General features: G+C 40.3%; 1 protein-coding gene across 1 annotated transcript in view; it reads left to right on the top strand.

Moving 5' to 3' along the window:
- Positions 1 to 1211: 1211 nt before the first annotated feature.
- Positions 1212 to 23424, top strand: part of csf1a (colony stimulating factor 1a (macrophage)) — a 31921-nt gene continuing 9708 nt past the window's right edge. Inside the window, 5 exon segments of the mRNA XM_055912626.1 lie at positions 1212 to 1525; positions 13283 to 13396; positions 13715 to 13777; positions 14810 to 14980; positions 16265 to 16454. Of these exon segments, the coding sequence (XP_055768601.1) occupies positions 1493 to 1525; positions 13283 to 13396; positions 13715 to 13777; positions 14810 to 14980; positions 16265 to 16454 (571 nt within the window). The 5' untranslated portion in view covers positions 1212 to 1492.

Raw genomic sequence — 23424 nt, 5'->3', positions numbered from 1 at the left:
CAGGCTACTTTGATATTGACAAACTGAAAACAATACAAACGATCTCCTCTTGAATGTAACCAATAGCGTATGTGTACGAAAGGGAGACACATAGATTGTACAATATGATGTCAATCTAATCTAATTACATAATTCTTGCTATTTTTATTCAATATACCAGGGGGTGCTGCAGCATCTCCAGCACCCGTTCTTCCCGGGGCTATGAATTCCAGGCTTTGGTTTGAACCTACAACTAACTAATGACACATTGCCCATATTACAAGGGGAAGGATGAGAAGATAAAATATCCCATATAATGTCTGTGTAAACCAATAAGGATGATCATAAAAACCGGTGTCACCAGTCTTTGACCTCTGTGACCTCTAGGTATGATGTAATTTCCTTTTCTGTTTCGTCAACTACCTGATTTGATTGGAGACAGCATCTGGATATAGCAATTGGCCATTGTCCAAAAAAGGGCAGGGGAAATCTAACGTGAACCCATCTTTTTCAGACCCTCAGCATTTAAATTAAACTCAATGAGTGAAATCAGTTTGATTTCACTCATTGTAAAAATGCACTGAATTCAAGGATTTTCTACACAAAGGGTATTTTCTAATTCAACTCTACAAACAAGACAGAGCTTTTGTGTTTCAAATCCTGAATCCTTATAGCAATAGTTTACCATTGTGAACATACCGCCACCATGTTCACAATGGTAAACTATTGCTATAAGGATTCAGCCTGATCATGTGATCTTTAATGAGACATTATTGAAAGACAAAAGCTCTGTCTTGTTTGTACAGTTGAATTAGAAAATACCCTTCATGTTCACAGAGCTGCTCAAAGTGTCTTCACATACAGAGTCTTGAAGATATTACGGGCCAGTTACAAAAGGTTGTACAAGACTAATAACAAGTGATCATACTGTGCCAAAGAGTTGGGCTAAGATAGACATCTGATAGGACTTACTGCATTGGGTTTCATGAGTGCTCAACGGGGGCACCGCTCCATGTGTCAAGGAAAGTATGACTTGAGAAAGAAAGATTAATACAGTAGATTTTGACAGCAAGTTACAAAGAGAGGAGATTGAGAATGAGAGAGCAAGTAAGAGGAACAAGATAGAGATAGAGGGTGGCTGGGGGAGGGACAAAGACAGAGAGAAATAGGAGGGGTTTTAATACTGCCTCTCAACAAAAAACATTTAACATGTAATGAGGTACCAGTGAGGAGAGGCGGTCACACACCCACACCCACAACCCAATCCACACTCAGACTCGCTCAGTCATTCAGTCAGTGAAGTCAGATATGGCTAAGCAGAACTGAACTTCTTGTCGGTCAACATCTGGACATTGATCTTTCCCTCATTTGGTGTCACTTCTTTCCTTCTCTTTTCTCCTCATCGTTATGCACTTCAAGTGGGAAATAATTGAATCACCACCAGAGAAAGGAACTCTGCTCCAATGACTCTAAAAGTGGACTCTACTCTTTTCTACTTGCCTAGGTCAGCCAGATGAACACACACAAACCAGCCCACAAAGCCAAGGTAGGTCCCCCACTCTGGAACCTTGGCATTTTGGGCATCTTATTGTGATGTCAACTTCCAAGCTTTCTTTGTTGAGGGCAAAAATGATGGGCTGGAAATTGTAAGCTGAATGCTGAATGCTGAATGTTAGATATTTTGTTATCAACATTTGTTATCGACATTAATGCCATGTATTTATTTGTTTTAAATTACGCATTCATCATGGCTGTGGATTTTGTTTAGAGTATAAGGTCTAAGTTTGCAATTCACACAGAGAGTGATGCTTTGACTTGATTGAAGGAAAGTTTATTTTATTAAGCCACATACTTTGTGTGAATTTGACAAGACAGTTAATGAGTTGTAATTAACTGCATTTACTGTAGTAGTCTAGGCAATGCACCGAGAGTGGTTACTGTTACTGTGAAGAAGATCGATGGTTCCAGTCTGTATTGTGAAACACCCAGTGTAGCCAATGGATCTGAGGGAGTGAGAAGAAATATTGGAAGCATTTTTTTGTTGCTTATGAAATGAGCTTGGGATGCGTCACAGGTTTATGAAACAACTTCTGTGGCCCAGCTAAAACACACAGTACCACACTGAAAAGTTAACATCTAGGATGACATAAGAACACTGTCTTTTTTTAAATGTCTCTTCTTGATTTATTTGCTAAGCTCAGCAGAGATCTCTCTCTCCTGTGGTTCTTGTTGGTTCTTTGAGCTTCTAGTTTGTGTAACCATTGTAATGCCAGAAAGGCAATTCTGTAGGTGTATTCATAGCCGCAGGAAGTAGTTGGGGGTGGGGGTGCTACGTTTTCTCCGACAGGCGTATCATACATGTATATGACCGTAGTGAATGGGATGGATGGGGAGATGTGTTGTGAAAAGAGGAGTGATTGAAGCAGACAAAAAGCCACATCAATGGAATTAGTAAATTTCCTGCACAAAGACTTCACAAGTTTAAACCCCGTAAGGTCAATTTTCGTGCCCCCCGTGGAAATGTAATAAGGAATAAAAATAAATATATCAGTTCAAGTTAGAGATATCTGCTGTTTTGCATTAGATGCGTCTCAATCCACCACATCCGCCTATGTCTCACTTCCGCATCTGTGTTGAAAGGTGACAGAGCTGGAGCAGTGTTTGTCAGACGATGAGACATCCCTAAAATTGTTATTCTCACAAACTAGTCTCTATCTATGGAACGGTTTGGCCTACAAAAGACAGACGAGTCTCTCACTGTCACGGCTGTTGAATGAACTGGACCAAGGCACTGCGTGGTGAGCGTACAAACAATAAACACTACAAAACAATCCATTAAGCTAAAGGCTATGTGCCATAAACAAAGTCAACTTCCCACAAAGACAGGTGGAAGAAAGGTCTACCTAAGTATGGTTCTCAATCAGAGACAACGATAGACAGCTGTCCCTGATTGAGAACCCTACCCGGCCAAAACATAGAAATACTAATAATAGAATATAGAATACCCACCCCAACTCACACCTTGACCAAACCAAAATAGAGACATAAACAGGATCTCTAAGGTCATGGCGTGACACTCACGAACACGTAGATGTCGGTTGTTTTGCTCTAGAATGCTCACAAGCCTCACAAGACTCGCCTGAAGGTCACTGGGTACCAGTTGAAAAATTCATGGAAGAATACTGATAAAAAATATAAACGCAACATGCAACAATTTCAAAGATTTTATTTAGCTACATTTCATAAAAGGAAATCAGTCAATTTAAATGAATTCATTAGGCCCTAATCTTTGGATTTCCTATTACTGGGAATACAGATATGCATCTGTTGGTCACAGATACCTTAAAAAAAATTGGTCTAATAATGTTCCTCAGGTTCTCGTCATGGTAACTCTATGCATTCAAATCAAATCAAAATGTATTTGTCACGTGCGCCGAACACAACAGACCTTACAGTGAAATGCTTACTTACAAGCCCTAACCAACAGTGCAGTTTTTAAGTAAAAAATTGGTATTAGGTAAACAATAAATAAGTAAAGAAATAAAAAGTTAAAAACTGTCAAAAATAACAGTAGCGACGCTATACACAGGTGGTAGCGGTACAGAGTCAATGTGTGGGTGCACCGGTTAGTCGGGAGGGTGGAGGGGTTGGGGGGTAGCCATATGATTAGCTGTTTAGGAGTCTTATGGCTTGGGGTAAAAGCTGTTGATAAGCCTTTTGAATCTAGACTTGGCGCTCTGGTACCGCTTGCCATGCGGTAGCAGAGAGAACAGTCTATGACTGAGGTGGCTGGAGTCTTTGATCATTTTTAGGGCCTTCCTCTGACACCGCCTGGTATAGAGGTCCTGGATGGCAGGCAGTTTTGCCCCAGTGATGTATTGGGCCGTATGCACTACCCTCTGTAGTGCCTTGCGGTCGGAAGCCGAGCAGTTGCCATTCCAGTCAGGATTCTCTCGATGTTGCAGCTGTAGAACCTTTTGAGGATTTGAGGACCCATGATAAATCTTTTTAGTTTCCTGAAGTGGAATAGGCTTTGTTGTGCCCTCTTCACGACTGTCTTGGTGTGTTTGGACCATTATAGTTTGTTGGTGATGTGGACACCAAGGAACTTGAAGCTCTCAACCTGGCCAGGTCACTGATGTCCTCCCTATAGGCTCTCTTGTCGTTGTCAGTGATCAGGCACTGTTCACACACTGTTGTATCGGCTGCAAACTTAATGAAGGTGTTGGAGTCGTGCCTGGCCATGCAGTCATGGGTGAACAGGGAGTACAGGAAGGGACTGAGCACCCCTGAGAGATTCCAGTGTTGAGGATCAGCTTGGCAGATATGTTGTTACCTACCCTCACCACCTGGGGGCGGCCCGACAGGAAGTCCAGGATCCAGTTGCAGAGGGAGCAATCGATAAAATGCAATTGTGTTTGTTGTCCGTAGCTTATGCCTGCCTATACCATAACCCCACCGTCACAATGGGGCACTCTGTTCACGACATCAGCAAACCACTTGCTCCCCCAATGCCACACACGTGGTCTGCGGTTGTGAGGCCGCTTGGACGTACTGCCAATTCTCTGGCAACAGCTTTGGTGGACATTCCTGCAGTCAGCATGCCAATTGCACACTCTCTCAAAACTTGAGACATCTGTGGCATTGTATTGTGTGACAAAATGGAACATTTTAGAGTGGCCTTTTATTGGCAAAATGCACCTGTGTAATGATCATGCTGTTTAATTATCTTCTTGATATGCCACATCTGTTAGGTCGATGTATTATCTTGGCAAATAAGAAATGCTCACTAACAGGGATGTAAACAAATGTGTGGACACAATTTGAGAGATATAAACTTTTTATGTGTATAGAACAAATAAAGTGAATGAAAATATATATGGGATATTTTATTTCAGCTCTTGAAATATGGGACAAACACTTAACATGTTGCGTTTATATTTTTGTTCAGTGTAGATATGGAGACTGTTTAGTGACAACAATGAGGGGTTAAATACACTATATATACAAAAGTATGTGGACGTCCCTTAAAATGAGTTGATTTGGCTATTTCAGCCACACCCGTTGCTGACAGATGTATAAAATCGAGCACACAGCCATGCGATCTCCATAGACAAACATTAGCAGTAGATTGGCCTTATTGAAAAGCTCAGTAACTTTCAACGTGGCACCATCATAGATGCCACCTTTCCAAAAAGTCAGTTCGTCAAATTTCTGCTGTTATTGTGAAGTGGAAAATCTATAGAAGTTTCAAGTTCCACCCCAGCGATAGAAAGTTGTTTTTGAGTTTTTAATGCCTTAACTTAACCTTAAACACTTCAAAATTTGACTTTTGCAAAAACTTTGAAATGTTACATTTGAGAGAATGAACGTCTAATTTTGACGTGAGACTATGAGAGCTAGTTGGTATGTAGGGCCTGCTGATACTAAAGGTGTCCTATTTCAGATACCAGACACGAATATGATCATTCCAATGGTATGTCTACATCTATGGGATCAATGATTCGCATGAAAAGTTCAACAATTTGCCACAATCTGGTGTCTGTTACTATGACTGAAGATGTGAATTATGTCTGAATCCTTAAAAGTAAAGCATTTTTTGCTAACGTTTTCACAGAGAAGATGATTGATAAGCATTATGATAGACTGAATAATCTCCTTCTTTACTTATTTTCCTTCTTTCCCTTCCTGTGCTATTGGGTGGAATTCCCTGGCGCTGTGGTATGGAACCTGGCTCAAACTGCTCAGACACAGGGTATTCTGCAACATGCAACAGCGGTAACCCCAATAGAAGGGTGTCATGTACGCAGTTGAGGCAGTCACATTTTCGAATGCAACATTTTTCAACTATTCTGTTAGAATCTGGGTACGATAGCAAATTGAAGAAATTATGAATGATTGTATCGTCATTTTTTGTAAAACGGATTAAAATAAGCTTGGATGATACATAGGTGCTGTCCTATGATTCAAAATATTCTGTGTTCAAAATAGGATCCACCCCCTCAAACAGTGCTTTTGTCGCAAATGTCAGAAAATGCACCCAAACTTTAAAAGGGAAATCAGCAGTTGCTACATGCATTGTTCTACTCATAAATTAATGATATATACCTATTGATTCCTGAAGAATATACAGTGTCTTCAGAAATTAGTCACACCCCTTGACTTGTTCTTCATTTTGTTGTGTTACAGCCTGAATTTGAAATGGATTACATTTAGATTTTGTGTCACTGGCCTTCAAACAATATCCTATAATTTCAGTGGAATTCTGTTTTTAGAAATGTTTACGATTTAGTAAAACGTGTAATGTCTTGAGTCAGTAAGTATTCAACCTTTTTTTATGGCAAGCTTAAATACGGACTCACTCTGTGTGCAATAATAGTGTTTAACGTAATTTTTAAATGACTACATCACCTCTGTACCCCACACATACAATTATCTGTAAGGTCCCTCAGTCGAGCAGTGAATTTCAATAACAGATTCAACCACAAAGACCAGGGAGATTTTCCATTGCCTCGCAAAGAAGGGCACCAATTGGTAGACATTGAATATCCCTTTGAGCATGGTGGAGTTATTAATTACACTTTGGTTGTTGTATCAATACACCCAATCAAATCAAAGTGTATTTGTCACGTACGCCGAATACAACAGGTGTAACACACCTTACAGTGAAATGCTTACCTCAGGCTCTAACCAATAGTGCGAAAAAAAAGGTGTGTGTGTGTGTAGGTAAGTAAAGAAATAAAACGACAGTAAAAAGACATTTGAAAATAACAGTAGCAAGGCTATATACAGACACCGGTTAGTCAGGCTTATTGAGGTAGTATGTACATGTAGGTATGGTTAAAGTGACTATGCATATATGATGAACAGAGAGTAGCAGTAGCGTAAAAATAGGGGTTGGCGGGTGGTGGGACACAATGCAGATAGTCCGGTTAGCCAATGTGCGGGAGCACTGGTTGGTCAGGCTAATTGAGGTAGTATGTACATGAATGTATAGTTAAAGTGACTATGCATATATGATAAACAGAGAGTAGCAGGAGCGTAAAAGAGGGGTTGGTTGGGGGGGGGGGCACAATACAAATAGTCCAGGTAGCCATTTGATTACCTGTTCAGGAGTCTTATGGCTTGGGGGTAAAAACTGTTGAGAAGTCTTTTTGTCCTAGACTTGGCACTCCAGTACCGCTTGCCATGAAGTAGTAGAGAGAATAGTCCAGGACTGGAGTGGCTGGGGTCTTTGACAATTTTTAAGGCCTTCCTCTGACACCACCTGGTGTAGAGGTCCTGGATGGTAGGCAGCTTTGCCCCAGTGATGCACTGGGCCGTACGCACTACCCTCTGAAGTGCCTTGCGGTCGGAGGCCGAGCAATTGCCGTACAGGGTAGTGATGCAACCGGTCAGGATGCTCTCGATGTTGCAGCTGTAGAACCTTTTGAGGATTTCAGGACCCATGCCAAATCTTTTTAGTTTTCTGAGGGGGAATAGGGGGGGAATAGGCGTCCTTCCTAATTCAGTTGCCGGAGAGGAAGGAAACCGTTCAGGGATTTCACCATGAGGCAAATGTTGACTTTAAAACAGTTACAGAGTTTCAAATCAAATGAAATTGTTTTTGTCACATACACATATTTATCAGATGTTATTGTGAGTGTAGCGAAATGCTTGTGTTCCTAGCCCCAACAGTGCAGTAATATCTAACAATTCACAACAATACACACAAATCTAAAAGTAAAATAATGGAATAAAAAAATATATAAATATTAGGATGTGCAATGTCTAGGATGCGTATATGTCTATGTATATAGGGCAGCAGCCTCTACAGTGCAGGATTGAGTGACCGGGTGGTAGTTGGCTAGTGATGGCTATTTTACAGTCTGATGGCCTTGAGATAGAAGCTGTTTTTCAGTCTCTCGTTCCCAGCTTTGATGCACCTGTACTGACCATTTCAGATCGTCAGTGATGTTTACACCAAGGAACGTGAAGCTTTCCACCTTTCCACCCACTGCGGTCCCATCAGTGTGGATAGGGGTGTGTTCCCTCTGCCTTTTCCTGAAGTCTACGTTCAGCTACTTCGTTTTGTTGACGTTGAGGGAGAGGTTATTTTCCTGGCACCATTCCACCAGGGTCCTCACCTCCTCCCTGTAGGCTGTCTCATCATTGTTGGTAAGCCTACTATGGTTGTGTCGACTGCAAACTTGATGATTGAGTTTCTGGACTACCCATCCCGGATCTGGGATCATTCTCATTAGAAACGCTGACTAGCATAGCCTAGCCTAGCGCCACAGGGATATAAAATAATATCATTTCATGAAATCACAAGTCCAATACAGCAAATGAAAGATAAACGTCTTGTGAATCCAGCCAACATGTCCGATTTTTTAAATGTTTTACAGCAAAACACAACATATATTTATGTTAGCTCACCACAATAGCCCAAAACACAACGCCATTTTTTCACCGCAAAGATAGCTTTGACAAAACCCACAAATAGAGATAAAATTCATCACTAACCTTTGAACAACTTCATCAGATGACAGTCTTATGACATCATGTTATACAATACATTTATGTTTTGTTCGAAAATGTGCATATTTATAGCTACAAATCGTGGTTTTACATTGGCGCCATGGTCAGAAATGGCTCCATAATATACGGAGAAATTTTAGAGAGCCACGTAATCTAACAGAAAAACTCATCATAAGCTTTGATGAAAAATACATGTTGTACATATAATTAAAGATACACTGGTTCTTAATGCAACCGCTGTGTTAGATTTAAAAAAAATAACTTTAGTAAAAAGCACAGCATGCAATAATCTGAGACAGCACTCAGGCATTCTCCGCCATGTTGGAGTCAACAGAGTCAACAAAAATACAAAATAACATCATAAATATTCCCTTATGAACTTTCATCAGAATGCAGTGCCAGGAATCCTAGTTCGACAATAAATCGTTGTTTTTGTTTCAGAATGTCCATTTCTTCTGTCGAATTAGCAACTTTGGCTAGCATGTGTAGCTCACGTGTCCATGAAGATTTGACGCATTGAACAAAAACTTCTAAATGTGATAATAAAAGTCGAATAAACTGGTCAAACTCAGTTGAGAATCAAAATTCAGGATGTTTTTCTCATATATATCCAATTACATCAAAGACGGAGCATTTCTTCGTGTCTATCTAACGATTTGCAGACAAAGATATGACATACCCAAGTGCGTAGCCAAATACTGCCAATATGGCTGACCTGACACTCCAAAGGCTCTCATTCGGTCCCACATAAGGCTAGACACTTCATTCCACATTCTACTGCCTGTTGACATCTAGTGGAAGGAATATGAAGTGCACACAGATCCATAAATACAAGGCAATTGAATAGGCGATGCCTTTCACAGAGACCCATTTCAGAATTTTCACTTCCTGTTTGGAAGTTTGCCTGCCAAATGAGTTTTGTTTTACTCAAAGATATAATTCAAACAGTATTAAAAACGTCAGAGTGTGTTCTATCCAATAGTAATAATAATATGCATATCATATGATCTAGGACAGAGTACGAGGCCGTTTAATTTGGGCACAATTTTATCCAAAAGTGAAAAGGGCGCCCCCTATTTTCAAGAGGTTTTAAATCAGTTTGAAAATCTGTAGCAAGACTTGAAAATGGTCAACAACCAACTTGACAGAGCTTGAAGAATGTTTTTAAGTATAATATGCAAATATTGTACAATCCAGGTGTACAAAGCTCTTAGACTGAACCAGAAAGACTCAGCTGTTTTCAATGCCAAAGGTGATTCTAACATGTATTGACTCAGGGGTTTGAATACTTATGTAAATGAGATATTTCTGTATTTCATTTTCAATACGTTTCTATTTTGACAATATGGGGTATTTTGTGTAGATAGGTGAGCAAAGGATATGTTTAATGCATTTTGAATTCAGGCTGTTAACCTCTAACGCCTACCAAACCCGGATCCGGGAGCACCCCCATCACAAAAGCTGATTAGCATAGCCTAGCCTAAAGCCACAGGGATATCATATAATAAAATGTTCATGAAATCACAAGTCCAAGACACCAAATGAAAGATACACATCTTGTGAATAAAGCCATCATTTCTGATTTTTAAAATGTTTTACAGGGAAGACAAAATATGTAAATCTATTAGCTAACCACGTTAGCAAAAGACACCACTTCCATACTCCACCATTTTTTTACACCATCAGCAGCTATCACAAATTCAACCAAATAAATATATAAATAGCCACTAACCAAGAAACAACCTCATCAGATGACAGTCTGATAACATATTTATTGTATAGCATAGGTTTTGTTAAAAAAATGTGCATATTTCAGGTATAAATCAGAGTTTACCATTGCAGCCACCATTACAACTCTCACCAAAGCCACTAGATAACTACAGAGACCATCGTGTATTAGCTAATTACTCATCATAAAACATTTCTTAAAAATACACAGCGTGCAGCAAATGAAAGACACAGATCTTGTGAATCAAGACAATATTTCAGATTTTCTAAGTGTTTTACAGCGAAAACACAATATAGCATTATGTTAGCTTAGCACAATAGCGAACATCACACCAGCATTGATTCAAGGCAAAAATAGCTATAACGTATAAACCACCAAAATATATTAATTTTTTCACTAACCTTCTCAGAATTCTTCAGATGACAGTTCTGTAACATCATATTACACAATGCATATAGAGTTTGTTCGAAAATGTGCATATTTAGCGGCACAAATTGTGCTTTACAATGAGAAAAGTAGCCAAGAGCTCAAGCAATCTGTCCGGCGCCATCTTGGAAAGCCACCTACTCTTATCGGAAACTATTCATAAACTTGACTAAAAAAATACAGGTTGGACAGCAATTGAAAGACAAATTAGTTCTTAATGCAATCGCTGAATTACATTTTTAAAATTAACCTTACTGTGCAATACAGGCTGCGATAACACAATGCTACACTGCAAACAATGGCGTTTCATGCATTTGACATTTTTCAACAGAACAATGAATTATCAGCATAAATAGTTCTTACTTTTCGATGAACTCTCATCAGAATCTTGGGAAAGGTGTCCTTTGTCAAAAAGAATCGTTGATAGGTTGGAGAACGTCCTCTTCAGAGTTGCAATTAGCAGTAAACATTAGCACGAAAGAGAGAGATACCCAAATTCCTACAGCACCAAGGAAAAAAATACCCGAAAATCGCAATATACTGACATAAACTGATATAATTCGGTTCAAAATAACAACATTACGATGTCTTCAACACCTATATCGAATAAAAACACAGCCGGAAATGTCTGAGATCTATAACCGATGGTTCCAAAAGAACGTCCCCAGGTCCTCAATTCGCCCGAGTGAAGGTGAAAAGAATGAGCCACCTCGTTCCCAATCAATTTATAAACTTTGGGAACTACGTAGAGACGCCATTTCAAGACTCCCTATTCGCTAACAACCAGGGGAAGGCGTATGCAGTGCATCTCAACCAATAGAAGACAGTCAGAGTTATCCACAGGTCTGGGAACAGCAAGCAGATTTCAACATTTTCAAATCCTCATAGGAGAATTGCTCTAAGTCTAGTTCTGTTTCACTTACAGACATAATTCAAACGGTTTTAGAAACTAGAGAGTGTTTTCTATCCAATAGTAATAATAATATGCATATTGTACACACAAGAATTGAGTACGAGGCAGTTTAATTTGGAAACGAATTTGTACTATGTCGAAATGGCGCCGCCCTAGTGGCAAGAAGTTTTAAACAACATGTGGAATAGTTCAAGAGGTATGCATACTTTCTGAAGGCACTGTAACTTATAAATGCCACATGAGCTTAGTTTAGCTGTTGTAGCCCATCAGAACCCAAAATAGAATCTTGTTTGTAAACAAAATACATGTAAACAAACACTGTATAGCCTCAAAACATGTACTTAAAACTATAGAGTTAATATCATGCGTGGTCATTCCTTGGATCCATATCTCTGTCTATGAATTTGAGAGGGATTCAATTTAAAAGTTAAACGTTTCTTCCACATTAACGGATGCTACTAATAGAATTATCTTTTATAATTGTTTGATAGGAGGCTGTTTTCTCAGAAAGGCAAGTCTTGGAATTCCTCTCTACAGGAAACAGCTTCAAGATTATTTTATTATTCCATTAATCATTTTAGATTTCATTATTGCATTAGATTTTTTCATGAAAATGCATAACTCATTCATTTTAAAGCTGTCATTGTAACATACTTTTTAAAAACTAAAGTCCTGTTTCATACAGTGGGTCACAAACGGTCTTCATATAACTACTAAACAAATAACTACTGTGCTCATATTGTTGGGATATTGGAAGCAGGGTGTTTACATGAGTTGAGTTAATTGAAATAAAAATACTTGAGTGCTGTTGGAGTGTTTCATTAGAACAACACCCATCAACAACTGTTGTTTTTGGCCTCCACGGTGCTAGCCAATGTGTACATTAACATTTTATTCACATGATGATTTTTTTCTGTTCTGTTTCAAAGATGGGATGAATGTGACCAGTGGCTGATGTCTGAGTATGTCTTGAAATGAAGTGTTCTCTGGTGTATGGTTAGGGCCATGACGGAATCTATGGAGGCAACATCTTCTGATGAACACATGTTAATTCAATATTTTAAAAATGTTATTATTATGGCCTTAATCCATATAACATTTTATACTGTTGCGAAACATATCAATCTTCATCAATTACATATGCCGCTTTTGCTGTGAAAGAAAGGAAAATAAATAAGCCCACAGGTTCCATCTGGTCATGATTTTGGAGAGAATAAGCATAAAATACAAATGCCGTATAGTAATTCGATCCTCCTGTTGTTGCAGGAAACGCAAACTTGTACAGCCACAGGAAGTGTGTGTGTGGTGGGGGCGGGGAAGCTGGGGTATGTTGTAGTAAAGGCCCAGTGCACTACTTTTTAAAGATTCGTTTTTATTTTGTTAAATGTACTTCTTATGATTTTTAAAGTGGTGCTGTATATACTTAATACTTAATATGTCATTTAATGACTTAATACTTAATATGTCACGTGTGGATTAAAGGCACTATTGTGCCTAACATTTTGCAACTCATTATTGAACATTATTGAGCCCGAATCATGTCTTTGCTCTTCTTCATGGGAACATATGGTTCAGTGTGAACAACTAAACTTTGACTTGTAGATCCCTGAGCAGTAGTTGTAGTGGAAATATAAGTTATTGTTGTAGTACTATGTAGTAGTAGTAGTAGTAGTAGTGGTAGTAGTTATGTAATAATACTGTTCTGTTCATTTCAGGCTAGGCATTTGTGCTTCGTCGTCCTCCTCTGCTTCCCTTTGGCGTGGGCTGGCGTCCCTGGTCCATGTCGACACTCTGTGACAAAGGGTCACCTCCTCAACCTCAATCGCCTGGTGAGGACAACTCATACCACACTAAATCATGCAGTGATATCAATAGATTCCATAAACTAAAAATCAACTTGAGATATAGTTGCTTTCAATCACTCAAACTGTCATATAACTCATGCCTGAACATATTGATGTTAATGAAAGGTTTCCTCCCAATTTAGTTAATGTATTATCTAAATGTAGGATTTTTCCTTCTGTGACCCACACACATAACTAATGAGAACAAAATGTGGCAGAGGTGAATTCTGTATGGCTGCCTGACTACTGAATTCCACACTTCTGTTTTACATTTCACTGTTTGTATCTTTGTTTACCTCGCAGATTGACAATCAGTTGGAGAATGGCTGTTCAATAACCTATGTATTTACTGAGCTCCAGAGTTTGGTGAGTATTTCCTTCCTACTACACTGTAATTACATCTTTCACAACAAAATGAGTTTGATGCGTGCACATAAAGGATATTATACCATAGATATACACAACATCACAACCGGTCACTGTCAAGATAGTCTTGTTCTTTCAAGATGTGCCAGGCTGGCATACTGATTCAAACTAATGCTCTCACTTCTAACATTACAGGTCCAAGTTCATCACATCTTTTGCTCCATCCAGCCTTTACGTAAAAATTGAATTATATTTAGAAGAAAAGTATAATGCCATGAACGAGCTAGGTTGTTCATCCCCTGGAAGGGACTGTTTTGAAAATACCTCTGAACTGTGCCAAGTCACAGTAGATAGATAAAGAGAGAGAGCTGTGTGGCAGTACGGAGTCAAGTCCCCCCCCAGTTTAACTTGACACCGATCAGGAAATGGTTTACAGGTTAACTGTTTACTGCAGTGGGCTAAATCAGGGTCAAACAGAGTGTTTCTTGGTAGTCTTAAACAAATGTACTTTGAAACAGAAGTTTACACCTCACACACATGGTTCTGGGCTTAAAAAAAGAAGACCCCTGTACCATGTCAGATATAGAGTTGAAATGTATTTTGAGTTTGCATCCCAATATTATACTTTATATACATGAAAGAAGACTGAAATATAACAAAACTGACATAGAAACATTTTTTTAAGGTTGATTATTTATGACATTGTGAAAATTATTGATAACATTCCACCCATTGCGGCCACTACGTCATATGACCGCAGTAAAGGGCTATCAAGGTCTCTGAAATGTTGAAGGTCTGTTTAAAGGTTGTGCCAATAACTACCACAAGGACCTGTTGTTATATTGCTAACTTTTCCTGCACCTCCAATTAAGTCTAGTTATACAGGAAGCAAAGTCACTATGGCTAAGTGTAAATGACTGTTGAGTCATGAGTGACTTTCCAGGTCTGCTTTGGAAAGGAGGTACAAACCTTAATGGAAATCGGTGTTAATAAATGCAGTGACGATAGGTTTCTTTCTCCTTTGAACCACAGAGTGAAGTCTGTTATGTGAAAGCAGCCTTTCCACAAATCCTGGAGCTTCTGAACACAAACTTCAATTATGTCATGAAGTCGGACAACGGACGCTATGTCAAATCCCTGAAGAAGGTCATATACAACCTTTACTCCCACAACTGCATACCTGAAATCAACGAGGAGATTGAGGTGCGTGCTACTTACTTATGAGCATTGCTACTCTAGTCTGGGAATAGGCTTAGCTAAATCTCTTCCAAAGGTCTGTTGAATTGTGCCAGACTTCAACTTTTATTGATGGCAGCATAATTATTTCTCAGAAGTAAACAAAGTGAAATAGTGCTTGGGTGGTTGGTGCATGAAGTGCAGCCTTATTAAATTGGACTATTTGAAAAGGCATAGTAGTATGCAGTGATGTTAATAATGTTTATCTTAAAATCCAATAGGACATGGTAACTCTAAACACATTTCTTTATTACAATATGGCTCCTTAGATATATATTATGTTCTCTAAACATTTTAAGCTGTTCAGTGATCATGGTGGTTAGATAGATCAAATAGATAAAGTAGGGATAAAATGCAATCAATCAATCAATCCAGCTTCCTCAGACCTCAAATCAATTCAATTTACAGAGTACAGAGGAACAGTCACCAATATTCAATTTAGCATGGAATTCATTCTTCAATGAGATTGTGACCCCTGATATGGCAGGGTTAATAGAATAGTTTTAACAGCATGGGAAAAAAATGTGATCTCTATTAAGTTGGCTTGTGGAGATAGCAGGGCCCAGGAGACAGCATAAGCATGCACACTTCAGAATGCCAGTAAGTCTGGGCAAATCATCTTGTGTCTATATTAGATTAGTGTTAGATTAAGGTCAGACATGAGACTGGTCCCCCGGTATGTCTCTGGGTACCCTGTGATGATGGTATCAGACAATGGTCCCTCTTCAAGTGACCCCTGTCTCTTAAGGGAATGCTTGTCCAACATCTACACTGTGATGTTTGGGCTGGCTAAATGTGTCTGTTTTGTGAATGGCTGTAGTCTTATCCAGTATCAAATATTAAATTAACTCCTATACAAAACAAATTACTTGACCCAATCAGAGTGATTGATTATAATTTGTCAGTTGATTTTCTTTCAACAAATTTGTTTTAGAGTGTTTCACAAAACCCTTTTAAACTATGAAATACTGAAGACTTAAGCCAAGGTGGCCAATAGCCAATGAAGTGACGTTGGAAATAGACACTTTCATTTTGTTTCTAATAATTATTTAGAATAGCCTGCTCCTCTTGCAACTCCCTTCACAAGATCTGAGTTTTCATAGTTAGAGTTGATGAAACATTCATTAGGTATGAGGCATTAACTGAGTGCCATTAAAAACAACTTGAAAGTATTTCAGGATGTTTTGAATTGCTTGTAGAGAATGTGACCCATCCCATCACCACTCTCCCTCTATCTTGTCTCTGTCACAGGACAACCCAGTGAAGTTTGTGAGGGTGCACAGCACATCGCCCAGAGAGGCTCTGAGGAAAGCCCGCGGGGTCATTGAGATGTACATGACCCTGATGACCAAGAGCAACGGGCCTGTCGACTGGAACTGTGAGGAAGAGTACGCTGAAGATTACCCAGAATCCGCCACTGTCCTCCCCACCCCAACCAAAGGTAGAGTGAGATGAATTATACTATCCATTAATATCTATTCTAAGAGACAGTTGAAGTCATTGTGAATTGTTTACTGTCTCCCATAACTACCACATATTTTATTGATTGTTATTGCTGTTTGTCCCCCGTAGTGGAACATTTTATGTGCATAGGCTGAAAGGATCAACTTTCATTTGGAAGTGCTGGCTTAAAGGTAATGAGGAGAATATAACATTATGGCCCATATAAAAACCAGTCAAGGCCTAAAGTATCAACAGAAAATCTGGGAAACACGCATCTAAACAATGCTTCCTTTTCAAAAGCCAGCAAAGCTCCCAGCAATGATTTACAGATTATGTGTACATGTTTACTTTGCCAAACATGTTTTCCACACATGATTACTCCAAGCTGTTTTCAGACTATTCTCCTAGACCTATTTATCATAACCATGTTAGAGACAGTTCAAGGTGTCCCCACAAAAAATGCACCCCCCTCCCCAACATAAAAAATATTTTCACATGACCTTCCCCTTGTACTGTAAATAAAATTGCACACCCTCCCCCCTCATAGAATTAACTCTAAATAATGTTTACCACCACAAATAACAATAACTAAAGCAACCATGTGTTTATAAACGTGGATATCGACTTTGCCACTTTTGTGGCACAGTCGATGCCAAGCAGAGCTACAGGCCAGAAAGTTGAGGGTTCACCGATCACCACAGACGAGCTCACGCTCCCTGTTTGTTTCTTTAGGCATACATTACAATCAGAACCGGCTGCAGACAATGACGAGTTGGGGGGAAATTCAATTTTCACCATTTCGATGCCATATTTATTCATATATAAAATATATACAACAAATTTTAGACCAACATGTTCAAATGTGCAAATGCACCACACAACCAATAAACAAAGAATACTGACTTTGAGCACTTCGATTTCATGGTTTGCGTTTTCAACATCACAATAAATAGACCATGTCAATCTCGACAAACAGAAAATACATCCTTACCTACCTTGAATGTCTACCCAGCTTATTCTTTAGATTACATGTGTCAAACACAAGGCCTGTGGGCCGAATCCGGCCCATGACACATCTCTATCCGGCCGCCCAATGATTTGGGTTGTCAATTCAATCAGACACGTTTCCATACAGCCCACGATGCGCTGCACTCCAAGTCACAGCAAGCGCTGCCAATGTGCTGCACGCCAAATGGAATTGCCACACACACAACCCCCTCCTCCAAGGGGTGCTAACGGTGCTGCAGCACTCCCTGAAAAATCGGACCGATAGCAGGCAAAAACTTTTTCCCCCCTTTTTCGTTTTTTAAGCATGACTTTGAACAACCAAAAAACAAAACCTACAACACCATGCAAGGGAGAAACATGTAGACCTACTACAATCAATCAATCTATCAATGTATTTATAAAGCCCTTTTTACATCAGCAGATGTCACAAAGTGCTATACAGAAACCCAGCCTAAAACTCCAAACAGCAAGCAATGCAGATGAAGCACAGCAACATTTGTGCAGTAGCCTAGGCTGGCTACTCAACTACAAGACATTTTGAGTGGCCATACAGCAATGCTGCATTCAACCGCATTGGTGATCCATGCATTCCAAAAAAATCTAAATAAAGTTGCGACCCGTTATTCAGGGCAAGTGGGACAGAGCCCTACTTGTTTTGAGCCCCACTTGTTCAGCAAAATGTGTGTATATATATTTATATATAGTATCAGTCAAAAGTTTGGACACACCTACTTATTGCAGTGTTTTTCTTTATTTGTACTATTCTCTACATTATAGAATAATAGTGAAGACATCACAACTACGAAATAACACATTCAGTTGAAGTCGGAAGTTTACATACACTTAGGTTGGAGTCATGAAAAATCGTTTTTCAGCCACTCCACAAATTTCTTGTTAACAACCTATAGTTTTGGCAAGTCGGTTAGGACATCTACTTTATGCATGACAAGGGTCATTTTTCCATCAATTGTTTACAGACAGATTATTTCACTCATAATTAATTGTATCACAATTCCAGTGGGTCAGAAGTTTACATACACTAAGTTGACTGTGCCTTTAAACAGCTTGGAAAATTACAGAAGATGATGTCATGGCTTTAGAAGCTTCTGATAGGCTAATTGACATCATTCGAGTAAATTGGAGGTGTACCTGTGAATGTATTTCAAGGCCTACCTTCAAACTCAGACTGATGAGAGAAAATGTAAATACCTGGACTTATGGATCATCAAAGAGAATGATGCATTACATACATACTTATACACAAAGCCCACAGACTGCAATACCCTGCTACGTGCGGATAGTATGCATCCCCTTCCCCTCAGGAATGGTCTACCATACAGCCAGTTATGCGGGGTAAAACAGATCTGTGGCCACCAGACAGATTTTGACAGCAATGCTAAGAAAATGACAGATAAATTCAAAATGAGAGACTACAAGGACAAAACTCTTGATGCTGCAATGATGAAAATATCTCAAAAACCAAGAGAGGAATTGCTAAAAACTCAACCAAAGAAGAAAAACAACGCAACAGTGTTTTGCACCAAGTGTTCGGAGAACATGAAAGCAATCATGAAAAAGCACTGGCATATTCTGCAATCAGACAAAAAAAATGCAAACCTCTTCAAGGAGCCCCCACTGCTGGTCTATAAGCAGGGTCGCAATAGTGGGGTTAACTTGGTGAGATCTGACCTGCCCCCTGAGCCCACTCAGACACTCTTGACACCTATTCCGAATGGGAACTACAAATGTTGATCATGCGCACAGTGCAATAACACTATAAAAACATCCTCCTTCAGACACCCACATACAGTTCGAAAACTCCCTGTTAGGGGTAACATCTCATGCAAGACAAAGGGAGTAATTTATCTCATATCCTTTACATGTGGGAAAGCCTACGTGGGACAAACGTAAAGACAATTAAGAAAAACGCATAGCTGAACACCGCAGCTCAGTCAGGTCTATCCAGTAGCAGATTACTTTGTTGAAGCTAATGTTAGGTTCTAATTTTCAGAGTAAATAACCCACACACACTAGAGAAGCTTAACCAAGTTTAATTCTTCCCTAAGTGTCGATACAGCTGCATTCAGACAAACAGCATTTCACAAAAGCACCGATATTTAACCCTTTCTCCTAGTCTGAGTCTCCTTCTCCACAACTGAACAGCCAATGCATCTCTGTTGCTAGACAGAACCTTAGTGATATCTGTTCTTCCTCACTTCATATAACCTGACCTCTACCCCAAAGTGCTCACTCCTCCCCAACTCAAGGCTGTCATGGTCATTGAAACCACACTGTGTCTCTTCTCCTCCCAGAGGATCCCTGATGGCTAACAATAACATGCTGACATAATGTAAACGTTATACATTACGCTCTGTCCCTCAGTGACATTGTTAGTTTCTAAGATCTTCACCCGTCTCCCCAACACATTCCAAAGCCATCTGGCTCCTACAGATAACCATTAACTTCTGATGTAACAACAATTCTCTATCATCCCTCAGATACTATATTATTACTTCTGATCTATCATGTCATTAGTATAGCAATGTTCAAATCAAATCAAAGAATAATTTGTCACGTGCGCCGAATGAAATAATTACTTACAGGCTTTAACCAACAGTGCAAAGTATAAGTTTAAAAAAGGCTATTAGGTGAACAATAGGTAAGTAAAGAAATAAAAACAACAGTAAAAAAAGACGGTGAAAAAAAGCAGTAGCGAGGCTATAACAGTAGCAAGGCTATATACAGGCACCGGTTAGTCGGGCTGACTGAGGTAGTATGTACATGTAGGCATGGTTAAAGTGACTATGCATAATTGATAAACAGAGAATAGCAGTAGCGTAAAAGAGGGTTTGGCGGGTGGTGGGTGGTGGGTGGCGGGACACAATGCAGATAGTACGGGTGGCCATGTGCGGGGGCACCAGTTGGTCGGGCTAATTGAGGTAGTATGTACATGAATGTATAATTAAAGTGACTATGCATATATGATAAACAGAGAGTAGCAGCAATGTAAAAGAAGGGTTGGTTGGGGGGGGGGGGGGGGGGGGGGGGCACAATGCAAATAGTCCAGGCAGCCATTTGATTACCTGTTCAGGAGCCTTATGGCTTGGGGGTAAAAACTGTTGAGAAGCCTTTTTGTCCTAGACTTGGTACTCCAGTACCACCTGCCATGTGGTAGTAGAGAGAACAGTCTATGATTGGGGAGGCTGGGGTCTTTGACAATTTTTAGGGCCTTCTTCTGACACCACCTGGTGTAGAGGTCCTGGATGGCAGGCAGTTTAGCCCCAGTTTACAACCAGTGATGTATTGGGCCGTACACACTACCACACTGCGGTCGGAGGCCGAGTAGTTGCCATTCCAGGCAGTGATGCAACCAGTCAGGATGCTCTCAATGCTGCAGCTGTAGAACCTTTTGAGGATCTGAGGACCCATGCCAAATCTTTTTAGTTTCCTGAGGGGGAATAGGCTTTGTCGTGCCCTCTTGACAACTGTCTTGGTGTGTTTGCAACATTCTAGTTTGTTGGTGATGTAGACACCAAGGAACTTGAAGCCCTCAACCTGTTCCACTACAGCCCCGTCGATGAGAATGGGGGCATGCTCGGTCCTCCTTTTCCTGTAGTCCACAATCATCACCTTAGTCTTGGTTACGTTGAGGGATAGGTTGTTATTCTGGCACCACACAGTCAGGTCTCTGACCTCCTCCATATAGGCTTTCTCATCGTTGTCGGTGATCAGGTTGTGTCGTCTGCAAACTTAATGGTGGTGCTGAAGTCGTGCCTGGCCATGCCGTCGTGGGTGAACAGGAAGTACAGAGGAGACTGAGCACGCACCCCTGAGGGGCTCCAGTTTTGAGGATCAGCGTTGCAGATGTGTTGCTACCTACCCTCACCACCTGGGGGCGGCCCGTCAGGAAGTCCAGGATCCAGCTGCAGAGGGAGGTGTTTAGTCCCAGGATCCTTAGCTTAGTGATGAGCTTTGAGGGTACTATGGTGTGTTCATTCTCACGTAGGTGTTCCTTTTGTCCATGTGGGAAAGGGCAGTGTGGAGTGCAATAGAGATTGCATCATTTGTGGATCTGTTAGGGCGGTATGCAAATTGTAGTGGGTCTAGGGTTTCTGGGATAATGCTGTTGATGTGAGGCATTACCAGCCTTTGAAAGCACTTCATGGCTACGGACGTGAGTGCTACGGGTCTGTAGTCATTTAGGCAGGTTGCCTTTGTGTTCTTAGGCACAGGGACCATGATGGTCTGCTTGAAACATGTTGGTATTACTGATTCAAACAGGGGCATGTTGAAAATGTCAGTGAAGACACCTGCCAGTTGGTCAACACATGCCCGGAGCACACGTCCTGGTAATCCGTCTGGCCCCGCAGTCTTGTGAATGTTGACCTGTTTAAAGGTCTTACTCACTTCGGCTACGGACAGCGTGATCCCACAGTCGTCCGGAACAGCTGAAGATCTCATGCATGATGTCTCAATGTTGCTTGCCTCGAAGCGAGCATAGAAGTGATTTAGCTCGTCTGGTAGGCTCGTGTCACTAGGCAGCTCGTGGCTGTGGTTCCCTTTGTAGTCTGTAATAGTTTGCAAGCCCTGCCACATAAAATGAGTGTCAGAGTCGGTGTAGTACTATTCAATCTTAGCCCTGTATTGACGCTTTGCCTGTTTGATGGTTCGTCAGAGGGCATAGCGGGATTTCTTATAAGCGTCCGGGTTAGAGTCCCGCACCTTGAAAGCGACAGCTTTACCCTTTAGCTCGGTGCGAATGTTGCCTGTAATCCATGGCTTCTGGTTGGCGTATGCACGCACAGTCACTGTGTGGTCGACGTCCTCGATGCACTTATTGATGAAGCCAGTGACTGGGGTGTTGTACTCCTCAATGCCATCGGAGGAATCCCGGAACATGTTCCAGACAAAGCATAACAGTCCTGTAGTTTAGCAATGTTCAAAGTTGACCCAAAATCCAACACTAACCATCCCATCTCCTCCCTCAGATGTAGAGGCATTGAGCATGTTGCTCTACCAAGGAGAGGAGGTAACATGGAGATCCTACTACTACAGAGGGAGGTTTACTGGATATCCTTTTTAAAAACGTTGACCCCTAGTGGTCTGAATATTGACTTTGATCTCAGGCCCTTCTTATGACCAATTATATTTTCTGTGAACAGGTCTTGTAAATGAATGTATTCTTTCTACATCTTATCATAGTGCCCCTACTATGTTCCCACTGTTGATGATGCTTATTATTATTATGGTTTAACCAAAATATTACATGTAACAACATTTTAAATGAAATCGAAAATATTTAAATACATAGGTAAAAATAACTGAAACAATATTGTATGTTGATGCTAATGTTATGCTAATGTTAATGGCATATATCCAATATGCTATGGGTTTTTTAACAGTTTAGCTCAATTCATTCTGATCAACCTAGCAATTATGACACACCCCTCACTTTTGTCACTAATTGCACTGTTTGTCTACATAACCTGGTTCAAGCATTCATGGCATTACCCTGAAGAAGGCACAGTGATTCCGAAACATTGGTGTTTTTTCACCCAGTAAATTACTGGGAGGTTATACATACGGAGTGTGCGACACTCTTTGGTTTATAGCTTAAAGTTGATTCACCGTCAGTCAGTACCTTTACACTAAATAATTGTCTCTGGGTGTGCGCAAGCTCATGCTTTTTTAGGCATATCAGTTTGCAAACAATGTAATAAATACATAAAAAATTCAGTTAATAAAGCCACCTACAAACATTGTCTCTTTTTTTCTTTTTTGAGTTATGCAGCTCCAAAATGCAGGTGTTTCAGCCCAGCTCAGTGCTTTCTGTGGTGGTGGGGCAGCCAGCGGAAAATACAGAGCGTAGGTGTTGGTAATGTTCTCTAGTTGCCCTGTGATTGGCTCAGTGTTCTGTCAGTCATGGGGACACTACGTCACTGCAAAATCTACAGGGAGAG

The sequence above is a fragment of the Salvelinus fontinalis genome, unplaced genomic scaffold (genome assembly GCF_029448725.1).
Source record: "Salvelinus fontinalis isolate EN_2023a unplaced genomic scaffold, ASM2944872v1 scaffold_0193, whole genome shotgun sequence".
NCBI lineage: Eukaryota > Metazoa > Chordata > Actinopteri > Salmoniformes > Salmonidae > Salvelinus > Salvelinus fontinalis.
The sequence above is the reverse complement of the archived record's forward strand: the minus strand, read 5'-3'. Positions and strand labels throughout refer to the sequence as shown.